This window comes from Hevea brasiliensis, chromosome 8 (assembly GCF_030052815.1).
Source record: "Hevea brasiliensis isolate MT/VB/25A 57/8 chromosome 8, ASM3005281v1, whole genome shotgun sequence".
NCBI lineage: Eukaryota > Viridiplantae > Streptophyta > Magnoliopsida > Malpighiales > Euphorbiaceae > Hevea > Hevea brasiliensis.
The window spans coordinates 4,497,563-4,511,425 of record NC_079500.1 but is presented as its reverse complement, the minus strand read 5'-3'; the positions used below and the strand labels follow the sequence as shown (position 1 = coordinate 4,511,425).

The 13,863-nt window shown below is 29.9% G+C and overlaps 1 protein-coding gene across 1 annotated transcript; it reads left to right on the top strand.

Moving 5' to 3' along the window:
• The first annotated feature begins 10,556 nt into the window (after nt 1-10,556).
• Nucleotides 10,557-12,970, top strand: LOC131181988 (putative disease resistance RPP13-like protein 1). The gene is made up of 3 exons (XM_058150601.1): nt 10,557-11,166; nt 11,624-11,907; nt 12,314-12,970. The coding sequence occupies exons 1-3, from the start codon at nt 10,557-10,559 to the stop codon at nt 12,968-12,970; spliced, it is 1,551 nt and encodes a 516-aa protein (XP_058006584.1).
• Nucleotides 12,971-13,863: the final 893 nt, after the last annotated feature.

Sequence of the window (13,863 nt, the reverse complement as noted above, 5' to 3'; positions counted from 1 at the left end):
AATAATAAAATTATTTTTATCACATTTTTTTTCATATTTAAATTTTTTTTCATATTTAAAAAAATATATCATTTCAATCATTATCTAAATTTATTATAAAAAAATATTAATGATATCACAATGATTGATTTACTTAAAAAAAAAAAGATTTATCGTTAGTGTTGAAACTATATTTATAATATCATATTATATTTTAAAATAATTTTTTAATTTAAAAGTTTATTATCGTGGATTAAAGAAATTTTTTATGAAAAAAAATAAAATTTAAAAATTTTTAATAATAAATTAAAATTAAAAAAAAATAAAATAGAGAACAAAATTCATAAACAGCTAAACTTTTTAGCCATTGTTTTATCGGTTCACGCCTTTCTTGACCTTTATTGGCTTATCCTTGGGTTTTGAGGAACCCTTTTATTGGGCATTAGAAGATAAAAGTTCTTATTGGAAATTTGAATTACCCGCAAACATGGACTCCATTAATATATTTATGTCCAAAGAAATTTAAGGCTTCTTTTAAATATAATATATATAATAAAATAATTAAAATATATTTTAAATCTTTTTTTTTTTGGCAACTTTGATTCAAACACGTCTAGAAGTGCAATTGACTATGAGGTGAAGAAATTTCAACCTTTGATTTCCAAGGAAGAACTATAGAATAGTGAAGAAGAATATGGTAGTTGAATTGACTATTGATTGATGAGGAGATAAGCTAGTCATGTTTTGATGAGCGATGAGAATATGTTGCTTGTAATATATTATATGAGAAAGGGATGGAACCATCATGGCTTCACTATCCGTTGTTGTTTACAACAAATATAATATGAGAAAGGGATGGGACGTTAGGATTATAGTGGCAACTGGGTATGCCTTGTTCCTTTTCCTTTTTTGAGGTATTGCCCTTTCATGATGTTGGACTCCTACTAACATGATGGTAGGGTAACATTGGTTATAGACGTTTAAATAGTTATTTACTGTTTTATTAATAGTTAATTATTAGATATTAATTATTAATAATTAATTATTTATATAATTATTTTCAATTATAAATTACTTTTATTTTAAGCAGTAGGTACTTTTTTTCAATGAATTAAGAAAAAAGTTAAATAAAATTGTTTAATTTTTTTACGATGGCGGCTTTATTTTATGCTAGTTCTCTTGCGTGGTTTGAGATTTCTAGTTCTATTTCTAATTTTTGATATTCCGAGGTTCACCAGGTTTTTCCAGTTAACACTATGAGTCTTAGGTTGGGTGTATTTAGGGGTGAGCATTCGGTTCAAACCGAACCAAATCGAATTAAATTATAAAAATCGAACCATGAATTTTAGAAATCGAACTGAACCGAAATGAGTAAAAAATCGAACCGAACCGCTCTATTTCAGTTTGGTTTGATTTAAACCGATCGGTTTGATTTTTTATTGCTTTTTAATTTAGACTTGATTTTCAAGTTATTTGATTTAATTTTAACTTTAGTTTGAACCTAATAACCATTAATCAATGAAATTAAACAATTAATATATATATATAATTAAATATAATTTATAAATTTTTCATAAAAATAAATCAAATCAAAAATCAATTTGATTCGATTTAGTTTGATTTGACTATATAAATTACTATTCGGTTCGGTTCTATTTAACCGATTTTTTTCTCTTCAAAACCGAATCGAACCGAAATAATCGAAATTTTTATAATGTAAAACCGAACCGAACCGATTTAATTTTAAAACCAAACCGATTAAACTGAATTGACTCGGTTCGGTTCGATTTTTCAATTTAAACCGAATTCTGCTCAGCCCTAGGTGTATTTGGAGGGTTTGATGATTGGGTTTAGTTTGGATATGTTCAGTTAAAATTTTCCTTGTTTTTAATAAAAATTTTAAATTCAAAAAAATATATTTATATAGTGATTTAAAGTATAAATGTTTAGTAAAAATAACTGTTAAATTAATTATTAAATCTAAAAATAGTAATATTATTTTATTGATCTGATCAAAATACTCTCTCAACTTCTAAAAGTGGTAGATATAACTTTTCATAAATTAATTCTTCAACTTTTAAACACTAATATAAATATTACGCCATTAAATAGTATAAATAAGAGAAATAATATTTTAATTAAAATTAAAACACTAAATGTTATTTTAAAAGTTATTTTTAAAGCTCTTTGGTTAACATGATACTAAATTTATAGTATTTATTTATCCTAAATACAGGACTATTAAGTTAAATATTGTTTCATTTCTTTTAATACTTAATTTTGATTGTATTATGGAAAATATATATTTTTTTAAAGTTTGGGTTGTTTATAAAAATTAATTAACAACAAAAATATTAGTAAAAAAAAGTCATTTTTAATTAAAATTATTTTTTAAATTTTGATAAAATTGTTAAAATATAAAAATATGACATAGACAAAATTCATAAGCCTTGATCTAATGATAAACTAGCTAAAGTCAAGCTTTGAGACTCAAAAAGCATTGTATGTACATTTTTATAGGCTAATCGTTTTTATAATATTATAAAATGAAATAAAATTAATATTTTTAGTATATTTAAAATAGTAAAAAATAAAATTCTTTTATTTTTTATATTACAATTAAATAATAGAAAATAAGTTTTTTTTTGAGAAAATATTTCTTTAAAAAATAATTTTTTACAAAATTAATGTAGGTTTATTAATTTTTTTTAAAAAATAGAAAAATATTACATTGACCTAATTCAATTTGATCCTTAATAAGATAATCAAATAACCCATATCAGTCCAAACTTTTATAATATAAAGTACATTCATTTTTCTTTGTTTTATATTATTTTAAACGAGAGTTGGCAACAAAATTCAAATATATTTATTATTATAATAACCTTTTAAATTTTTCATATATATATATATAATGGTTTCTTAATTATAATGGAAGAAGGGGTCATATACAAAATTTAAATAGTATTATAAAATTTTTATTTTACGTAAAATAAATTATATATAAAAAAATATTTTTTACAAAAATATTTTCTATAAAATTTTTTTATTATTTAGTTGTAATATTAAATTAATTATATGTGTTATATCATATGCATAAAGCTCAGTTTATTTTATAGGAAATATTTTTTTAAAAAATATTTTTTATATTTTTTTAATATTTGCAACACTTAAAAAAAATATATTAACATAAATTATTTTTTTATTAAAGAGAAAATTAAATAATTTCTAAGAAAAATTATTTTTTCTACTCTATAGAAAAAATTATTTTTTTTTATTTTAATAATTTTATTAAAATATAAAAATAATTATACATATATAATATAAATATATACTATTAAAAAAATAAATATATATTATTAATTTAATATTACAGTGAAATAATAAAAAAATATAATTCTTTTTAAAGTGCTGAGGGATGTTGATCCTATTCTTTAATCTAAGTTTGATCTTTGTTTTTTTAAAAAAAAAAATTAATTTAAAATTTTTTATATTAAATTTAATTTTAAATTAAATATTTAATTAACATATTTAAAGAATTATTTTTCTTATGGAAATGTCAAACCCAAGCAATAACAAATAATATTACTCTCGCCAATTTCCGGGAAACCCATTCAAAGAAAATCCAAAACTTCATCGCAATGATCGCCAAACAGAAGTGGAAGAGAAAAATACCTTGAAGTTGAAAGGCCCCATCTAGGTTTATCATCTCCATTTTTCTTCTTTCCAAGTATCATCTTCCTTTCCCCCATCACCCTCCATATCTCTTCTACGAAATATACCTCAGGCTATAAGATAAAGTTCACAATGTGTTCCATTATTGGAGATGCTGCTCTATCGTCTTTGGTTCAGGTGCTCTTCGAAAAGATTGAATGCCCTGTGTTTCTCAAGTTTGCTCGTGAAGGTCAGATCCTTAATTAGTGACATTAGGAAGTGGGAGAAAATGTTGACAAGAATCCAGGCAGTGCTTGAAGATGCAGAGGAGAAGCTATTATAAATAACTTGTATGTTAGATAGTATAGAGAGAAAGAATTTTTATATTATTAAAATATAAGAAAGTGAAGGAATGACAAAGTGAAATATGTATAGAATTATATATATATATATATATATATATAAAATTCAATATATATTATTCTATTATGGCACTTGACAAGTATATGTGTGAAATAAAATAATTATCATATCGTAATTTTTGTAAATAAATTACGAACAGATGTGTTTATTAACAAGTAGATGTGTCTGTTAATAGACAGACATGTCAATTCTATACAAACAGTCACAACTGTTTGTATAGGTGTCTGTTAATAAACAGACATGTCTATTCTGTACAAAAAGTCATAACTGTTTGTATAGGTGTCTGTTAATAAGCAGATATATCTATACAAATAGTCACAACTATTTGTATAGATATCTTTTAATAAACAGACATGTCTATTACATAAACAGTTGTATTTATTTGAGATAGACAAATGTGTCTATCTAGTAAAGGTGCCATGACTTTTCATTCTTTATAAATATAGATGAGTTTTTCAATCCAGATATATACTACTTCTACTTCTTCTTCTTTTCTTCTAGTTTCTCTAAATTCAGTTCGTATAAAGAGTTCTTAAGGGAAATCTTCAGGAGTTGCTGTTTGCAGATTTCAGGCTTTGTTGTATCCTGGAGGTATATTGCCATAACCTTGCAGCAATCTAGTAGGGGCAATTAATACCTTAAAGATAGTGATTCATCACGCCTCAAAGCCTATTCTACACTCACTGCCACAACAATTTTAAGGTATTAATCGCAATAGAGTCTAAGGCTGTTTCCGTGATGAATCAAGAGTTCGTGAAACTTGATCATTTTAAGGAACAACTTATATTCACTGAGAAGGTGAAAGCAGATCAAGAAAAGAAGATGAATTGCCATGCAGAGGTCATATTCTCAATAACTCATCAGATAGGCTATAAGATTTGTTTCCCTCTGTCAAGTCTTCAAAGGAAATCTGGAATTCGTTAGAATTTGAATATAATACAGAAAAAAAAAGGTATGGATAAATTTCTCATTATGAAATATTTTGAATTCTAAATACTTAATAATATGCCTGTTATGGATAAGTCCATGAGTTGCATATCTTTGTTTCAAAGTTTAAGGATTTGAAAGTGGTAGTTCCTAAATCATTGCAATTAGGAGGAATAATAGCACATCATACTTCTAGTTTGAATGATTATAGGAAGAAATTACTGTATGCCACATATGACTTTTATTTTAAATAGATTCAGAAATACTTACACATTAAAAAGTTTTTTATGTGATAATTTATTTTATGTTGATGACATGCTTATAATTAGAAGAAATATAAAGTTATATTATGATGCTAAAGCTCATGGTGAATGTGTTAAAGAAGATAATAAGATTTATGTGCATAAGTCAAAAAACAATTTTATATGCATAAATCATAATTCATATTGATTGTGTCTATCACTAACTAGGTGGGGATATTGTTAAAAATATTAGTGATAGGAAAATCTGTCTCATTTCAAAAGAGTTATGTATGTTCATTAAAAGGCATCAAAATGAATTATTTATTAACGATAGTTATATCTGTTCTAAAAGGTATAAGTGAATGGTTGTATCTATTCTAAGAGGTATAAGTGAACGGTTGTATATGTTCTAAGAGGTATAAGTGAACAGATGTAATTATTCTAAGAGATACAAAGTGAACAGTTGTATCTGTTGTAAAAGGTATAAGTGAACAGATGTAATTATTCTAAGAGATACAAAGTGAACGATTGTATCTGTTGTAAAAGGTATAAGAGAATAAATGTAATTGTTATAAGAGATACAAAATGAACTGTTATATCTATTCTAAAAGGTGTAAGTGAATAGATATAACTATTCTAATAGATACAAAGTGAACTATTGTATATGTTTGAAGAGATGCAAATGCTTTATAAATAGCAGTTTGGAACAAAAATCTATTAACTTTTCTTCTTTTTTTTTTTGTCTCTTCTCTTCATTTTTACCTACAATCAATATTATTATTCTTTAATTTATTCTTGGGAGAATTTTAAAATTACTGTCTAGATTTATATTTTGGTTATTATCCTTGAGGGATCTGCCTAAACTACCTAGCTGTAACATAGTGGGGGTTTTACTCTTTGTCAATTTCATTATATTGAGGGAAGCAAATACTCCATATGATATTTATTGCAAATTGACTGGAAATTTTGGTAGAATAATTACTCAAATTGAGTATACTAATGCTATTGATAGCTTAATATATGCTATGTATTACACTAGACCTGATATTGCTTTCGCAGTATTTAAATTATCAAGTTATACTAGTAATATTAGTATGAAATACTGGAAAGAAATTTCAAGGTTTGGATATTAAAAAAAAAATTATAAACTATAGATTATTCTGTGATAAATTTCCGAATGTGCTAAAACCATATAAAGAGTTGTATTCATGCAAAAAGTTGTGTCTCTTGACCAAAAGATGTAACTAAATAAAAAGATGCAATTCTTTTTAATAGTTACATGTATGAAGAGATGAATTTATTGGCCAAAAGGTTGATACATTTTGAGTAGTAAATATAAGAGCCTTACAAGTCATTTGTAAGAAGTGACAAAAAGACAAATGAGTATGCATTTATGTGTATGTGCAAGTTTAGCTTGGTTCTTTATTATTGGATGCTCTCATTTTAAACAAGTTATAGAGCAATTTATTTCTACAAATAAGGTACAAATCTAGACTGTAAATTATTTATGTAGTTCATGTTATAAACATGTGATTATATGGTTGACTAGTGAAACAAATATGGTGGAGATCCTAGAGTTATACAAATGCCAATTGGATAAGTAGTACTAAGGATAATAAGTCAACCTTTGGTTGGGTGTCCACTTTAAGTGGAGATTCTGTTTCTTAGGCATCAAAGAAACAAACTTGTATAACTCATTCTACGGTGAAATCCGAACTTATAACTTTGGCTAATGTTGGTAAAGAAGCAGAATGGCTGAGAAACTTGTTATTGGATATTAAGTTGTGGCCACAACCTGTGCCATCTATTTCTTTATATTATGATAGTCAAAATCATGATGGCTCAAGCTTATAGTAAAATATACAATTAAATGTATATACATATAAGCTTAAGACATGAAAATGTAAGACAATTAGTCTCTAATGGTGTTATTACCATGTTATGTTAAATCCTATAATAATCTAGCAAATCTTTTAATAAAAGGGCTCTCGAGAGTTATGATTATAAGTACATGTGCTGATTAGGATTTAGAATATTCCATTAAATTTACTACTGATGGGAACCCTACTTTATAGTATTATTACTAAATAAAGTTTAAAGGGTAATAACAAGTCATTAGTAAATGTTGTAATTAAGTACTTAGTGTACTAAGTTAATGGAATGAGGATGAATATTTATACTCTTAATGAAGTTTAAAATTATTACAAAGGAAACTTCACCTATATGAACATAGGAAGTGGTGCCGCTTCAACAAAAAGTGAGAATAACTTTTGTAAATGTTCATGAAAACAGGAGGTAGCACAAGGCCATATTCGTGCTAAAATTTTAGTGAACTTTTTAAGTCGAACTAATTGATTCTTGTGTGTAGTATTCCCGGTTCTATTTAATAAGAATCTAGGTTTAAGCTAAGGCCACCATGATTTCTTTAGAACTTTGAAATACTTACACTAAGGAAAAGTTTAAATCGAAAGATACTTTTCATTATACATGAAACAATGGGATCTAACAATACAAGCTAAGTGGGGGATTGTTATAAATAGCTTGTATGTTAGATAGTATAGAGAAAAAGAATTCCTATATTGTTAAAATATAAGAAAGTGAAGGAATGGCAAAGTGAAATATGTATAGAATTATATATATATATATATATATATAAAATTCAATATATATTATTCTATTATGGCACTTGACAAGTATATGTGTGAAATAAAATAATTATCATATTGTAATTTTCGTAAATAAATTACGAACAGATGTGTTTATTAACAAGTAGATGTGTCTGTTAATAGACAGACATGTCAATTCTATACAAACAGTCACAACTGTTTGTATAGGTGTCTGTTAATAAACAGACATGTCTATTCTATACAAAAAGTCATAACTGTTTGTATAGGTGTCTGTTAATAAACATATATGTCTATACAAATAGTCACAACTATTTGTATAGGTATCTTTTAATAAACAGACATGTCTATTACATAAACAGTTGTATCTATTGGAGATAGACAGATGTGTCTATCTAGTAAAGGTGCCATGACTTTTCATTCTTTATAAATATAGATGAGTTTTTCAATCCAGATATATACTACTTCTACTTCTTCTTCTTTTTTTCTAGTTTCTCTAAATTCAGTTCGTATAAAGAGTTCTTAAGGGAAATCTTCAGGAGTTGCTGTCTGCAGATTTCAGGCTTTGTTGTATCCTGGAGGTATATTGCCATGACCTTGCAGCAATCTAGTAGGGGCAATTAATACCTTAAAGATAGTGATTCATCACGCCTCAAAGCCTATTCTACACCCACTGCCACAACAGAAGCAGATGTCAAACCGGTTGGTGAAGATGTGGCTGGACGATCTCAAAGATTTGGCTTACGATGTAGAAGACATATTGGATGAGTTCGCTATTGAATCTTTGCAACGCAATTTGAAGGGAGAACCGCAACCACAAGCTGGTGCAAACAAGCTTCGGAAATTCTTGCATTCTGCTGTGAATGCTATCAATCCAGGATCATATATGTTTAACTCAACGATGATCTCGAAGATGAAGGAGATACACTGCCAAATTTCAAGAGATCATAGACTGGAAAAATGATTTGGATTTGACAGAGAATGTAGGAAGGAAGTCTGCTAAAAAGGTATGTCAACGAACACCTAGTACATGTTTGCAATATGAGCCTGAAGTGTATGGAAGAGATGGAGATGGAAACAAGATTCTTGACTTGCTCTTGAAGGATGAAGAAAACGATGCAAAAGTTGGCATAATAACCATTATTGGGATGGCTGGGGTGGGTAAAACAACACTTGCTAGGCTTGTATACAACGATGATGCTTCGAAACATTTTAATCTAAAAGCATGGGTTTGTGCATCTGATGAATTCGATATTATGAGAATAACAAAAAGCATTCTTGAAGCGATCACTTTACAGCCTTGTGATCTAATGGAGCTTAATCAAGTTAACTCAAATTGCACAAGGAATTAGCAGGGAAAAAGTTTTTGATTGTTTAGATAATGTTTGGAGTGAAAAGCATAATGATTGGCAAGTCCTACTTTCTCCATTCATGTTTGGAGCACCAGGAAGTAGAGTAATTGTGACCACACGTAGTAGAGTTGTTGCATAGATGATGGGAAACCTTGAGTGCCACAATCTTAACTGTATTTCAGCTGAAGATCGTTGGTTGACGTTCACCAAACATGCCTTTGAGAACAGAAGCAATGCTGCACATTTAACCCCGGAAATCATTCATGAAAAAGTTGTAAAAATGTGCGGTGGCTTACGTTTGGCAGCAAGAACTTCGGGGGGATTTTGACAAAAAAGGTGTAACCAAAAATAAGATTATACAAAAAAAATGTGAGTTTAAAAATAATTACCAAAAAAGATAAATTATGCTGAGTTGGATGAGGTGAATGCGGGACGCTAACTATAATAGCGTTTTTAAGGTCTGGACGCTATTCAAAATAGTGTCCGCATCAAAAATTTTAAAGGAAAGCTGGACGCTATTCAAAATAGCGACCAGCTTTTCTTGAAATAATAAATAATATTTAAAATATAAAATAAAATAATTAAAAATTTAAAGAAAAGTTAGACGCTAAGCGTTGAACTTTTCTTAAATTTTTTTAATTATTTATTTTTTTAATTTTAATTTTTTATTTTATTAAATTTTAATTTAATTTTAAATTAAAAAATAATATTTATAATAAAATTTAAAATATATAATATTAAATATTTTGATTTTATTTATTAAAATAATATTTATATTTTATTTAAAATATAAAATAAAATAATTAAAAATTAAAAAAAAAGGTTGGATGCTACTATAAGTAGCGTCCAACCTTTAAACTTTTTTTTAATTAATCTTTTATTATTTTAAGAAAAGTTGGACGTTATTTTAAATAGCATTCAGCTCTCCTTTAAAATTTTTGTGCAGACGCGTCCGTACCTTAAAAACACTATTATAGTTAGCGTCTCGCACTCAACTCGTCCAACTCAGCATAATTCACGCCTTTTTGATAATTATTTTCAAACTCACCTTTTTTTGTATAATTTTATTTTTTATTACACCTTTTTTGTCAAAATCCCAACTTTGGGTAGCCTTTTACGCTCAAAACTCGAAGAAGAGTGGGAAAATATATTGAACAGCAATCTATGGAGTTCACAAGGTGCCCAATGTGATATTCTTCCTGTGTTAAGGTGAAGTTACTATCAACTCCCTTCGCATTTAAAGAGGTGTTTTGCTATTGTGCAATATTTCCGAGAGATTATGAATTTCAAGAGAATGAACTAATCCTTCTTTGGATGGCAGAAGGTTTGATCCAGCCACAGGATGATATGAAATGATGGAAGAGTTGGGTGGTAAATATTTTTATGATCTCTTTTCAAGATCAGTTTTTCAATCGTCAAGTAATGGTGAATCAAGATTTATAATGCATGATCTCATGAATGATCTTGCACAATGGGTTGCTGGAAAAACGTGTTTCAGATTGGAAGAAGAATCATCAAGGGTTGAAGAAAAAGCTCGCCATTCCTCTTATGTTCGAGGCGAATTCGATTGCATCAAAAAGTTCCAACCCTTTCACAAGATCACGTGTTTACGAACCTTCTTGCCCTTGGCGAAACAAGACACATATGGCTATGGAAGAAATGGCTACTTAACAAGTAATGTTCTCTTTGAGCTGCTACCAAAGCTACGATATTTAAGAGTGCTGTCTTTCAGTCATTGCAACATCAGTGAGGTACCAGATTCAGTTGGGCTCTTGAAACATTTAAGATATCTTAACCTTTCACACACTAAAATCAAAACTTTACCAGAGTTGATAACTTCACTCAAAAACTTGCAAACACTATTGTTGAGAGGATGCCAACGGCTAAAGACGTTGCCCTCAGAAATGGGAAATTTGATCAATCCTCGTCATCTGGATATTGCAAATGTAGACTTACCCTTTGTTTGTTTGGATCCTTAACTTAGCAGGGGAACGAGGAGAAATTAAAGAAAAAAAATGAGGAAAAAAGAAAAGAAAGTAAATTTATTTTATTTATATTATTTGGACATGTTATTAAAATGAAGAGAAAATATAATTTTTCCTTTAAGAGAAATACTATTATACTCTCATTCTTTTTCTTATATTTATATTATAGAAAAATATTTATATATATTAATCATCATTTCTCTTTATTTCCCTTAATTTTTCATAAAAAAAATATTGTGAGTTAAAATTTTCCTTCTCTCTCCTCATTTCCTTTCCTTTTTATTTGATATCCAAACAAAGAAATTTAATGGAATCAAATTTCGTTTCTTTTCTCTCGTTCCATTTCACTCAATCCAGACAAAGGATTAGAAGAGATGTTTGTGGGAGTAAAAGAGCTTAAAAATCTCCAAACATTGTCAATTTTGTTGTGGGCAAAGACAGTACTGGAGCTGATATAGTAGCCCTGAAAGACTTGAAATTTCTTCGAGGGTCACTCCGGATTTCCGAGTTGGGAAATGTGGTTGATGCTCTGCAAGCGAGGGAGGCCGAGTTAATAGATAAGAAGGAACTAGATGCTTTATCGCTGGAATGGGAATGTGATGATACAAGAAATGAGATAAATAGACTCGATGAAGATGTTCTTGAGTCGCTGCAGCCGCACAGAAAACTGGAAAAGTTATCTATAATAGGCTACACTGGGACAAAATTCCCATCTTGGGTGGTAGAGTTTCTTTCCAGAATTTAGTTTTCCTAAGGCTAGAGGATTGTAAGAATTGCATCTCCTTGCCACAACTTGGGCAGCTACGTTCTCTGAAACACCTTCTTGTTAATGGGTTGGCTGGTGTGAAAAGGGTTAATCTTGAGTTTCTTTGGGATATCTCTGTTGTTAATTGACATCCTTTTCCAGCACTTGAGAGACTCTGTTTTATGAACATGAGAGGGTGGGAAAGGTGGAACCCAAGTGGAGTTGAATCCCCTAGCTTGCGTGAACTTGTAGTTGAAAACTGTTCTCTCCTATCAGGAAATTTACCCAGCCATATTTGTTCTTTGGAAAAGCTTGTGATTCGTGACTGTCCACAGTTAATCGTATCACTCCCAAAGATAGTCTCTGTTTTGAAAATTGAAAGGTGCAAAAAGGTGGTTGTAGATATCTGGTTGACCTTAGATCACTAAGCTCGGTGCGATTAAGTGGGATCGAAAACCTTACATCCCCAAATGATCAGTGCATGGAGCAATTAAAGAGGACCAAAGATTTGACGGTTCAGGGGTTTCATTTTGGCTCTTCTATGGGGGATATTCCGCAATGGGTGTTTAATAAATGTCCTCAACGAACCTCAGTGGTAGCTGCTGGAGAAGATGGGAAGCTCCTACAGTGGTTGAATGGCAGTGAACTTGAATTTTTGGAGTTACGTGGTTGTATAAATCTTAAAACACTGGCAAAATGGCTTCATAGCATCAAGTCCCTCAGAAACCAGAGGCCCTCTTTCGCATCATGTATTGTTTCCTTCCTACAAGCTAATTATTCTCTTTCCAAGCTGAGAGTGATTCGCATTGAAAATTGCTATGATCTTACTTCTTTACCCGATGCAATGATTTACAAAAGTACATGTCTTGAAGAGTTGAAAATTGAAAGCTGTCGTTCTCTGAAGTCCCTTGTAAGAGGCCAGCTACCTCCAACTCTAAAAAGGCTGGTGGTAGATTCTTGCCCTGAGTTGAGGAGCTTGTCGCCGGGTGGAAATTTACCAGCTAGGCTTCAACACCTCGAGATTGTTGACTGCTTTTAGTAGAAATCAATAGCTAGGAGGTTTGGCAATAACACATTTCTTGAACGTATTCAGATTAAAAATTGCTATTATCTGAATTCCTTACCCGACGACATGGGTCTGCTCATCAATCTTCAGGAGATTAGTATTTGTTTCTGTACAAATCTTGTTTCCTTCCCACAGGGAGGTTTGCCCACGGCCTGTCCCAAAAAACTCCAAATGCACGGCTGTGAGAGACTAGAGGCCCTTCCTGGGAACATTCACAACCTCTTGTCTCTTCAACAATTAGAGATATTTAATTGTCCAGGCATCGTATCCTTTCCAAAACAAGGCTTCCCCACCAACCTAACAACACTTCGGATTTACAGTCCTGTGATCTGTAAGGCACTGTTTGAATGGGGCTTGCACAAATTCGCCTCTCTTACAGAGCTCAGTATTAAAGTTGGAAATCCCAATATGAGATGGGAATGATGCTGCCTACCTCTCTTGCCAAGCTATACATTAGAGACTTTCCAAAGCTGGAATACCTCTCCACCAAGGGGTTTCAGAACCTCACTTCACTTGAATATCTGTCTCTCCAAGGTTGGCCCAGGCTTGCTTCTTTTCCAAGCAATGGTCTGTCTCCCTCACTTTTGAAACTGCATATCAAGGATTATCCTATACTAAAACAAGGATGCCAAAAGGGTAAAGGGCAAGAATGGCTGAAAATAGCCTACATTCCTAGTGTTGGGATAGATGAAAGACCTATCTTTGACCCAGGTAAATCAATTTTAAGAATAACAACTGAAAGCTTCTTTTTATTAGACGTGAATTGGGATTTAGACTCCTCGTGAAAATAACTCCTATACAATGGAATTTAAGACCCTATTTATTTTATGACGCATGCTTCATATTTCTTTATGACATTCCTGTTG

What these genes read in the sequence shown, in the direction of transcription:
- LOC131181988 (XM_058150601.1), top strand. Translation starts at nt 10,557, where the DNA reads ATGGAAGAGTTGGGTGGTAAATATTTTTATGATCTCTTTTCAAGATCA. An exon ending in TGTAGACTTACCCTTTGTTT is followed by an intron (nt 11,167 to 11,623) that starts GTTTGGATCCTT and finishes TTGTGGGCAAAG; the next exon opens with ACAGTACTGGAGCTGATATA. An exon ending in CAAAATTCCCATCTTGGGTG is followed by an intron (nt 11,908 to 12,313) that starts GTAGAGTTTCTT and finishes GAAAATTGAAAG; the next exon opens with GTGCAAAAAGGTGGTTGTAG.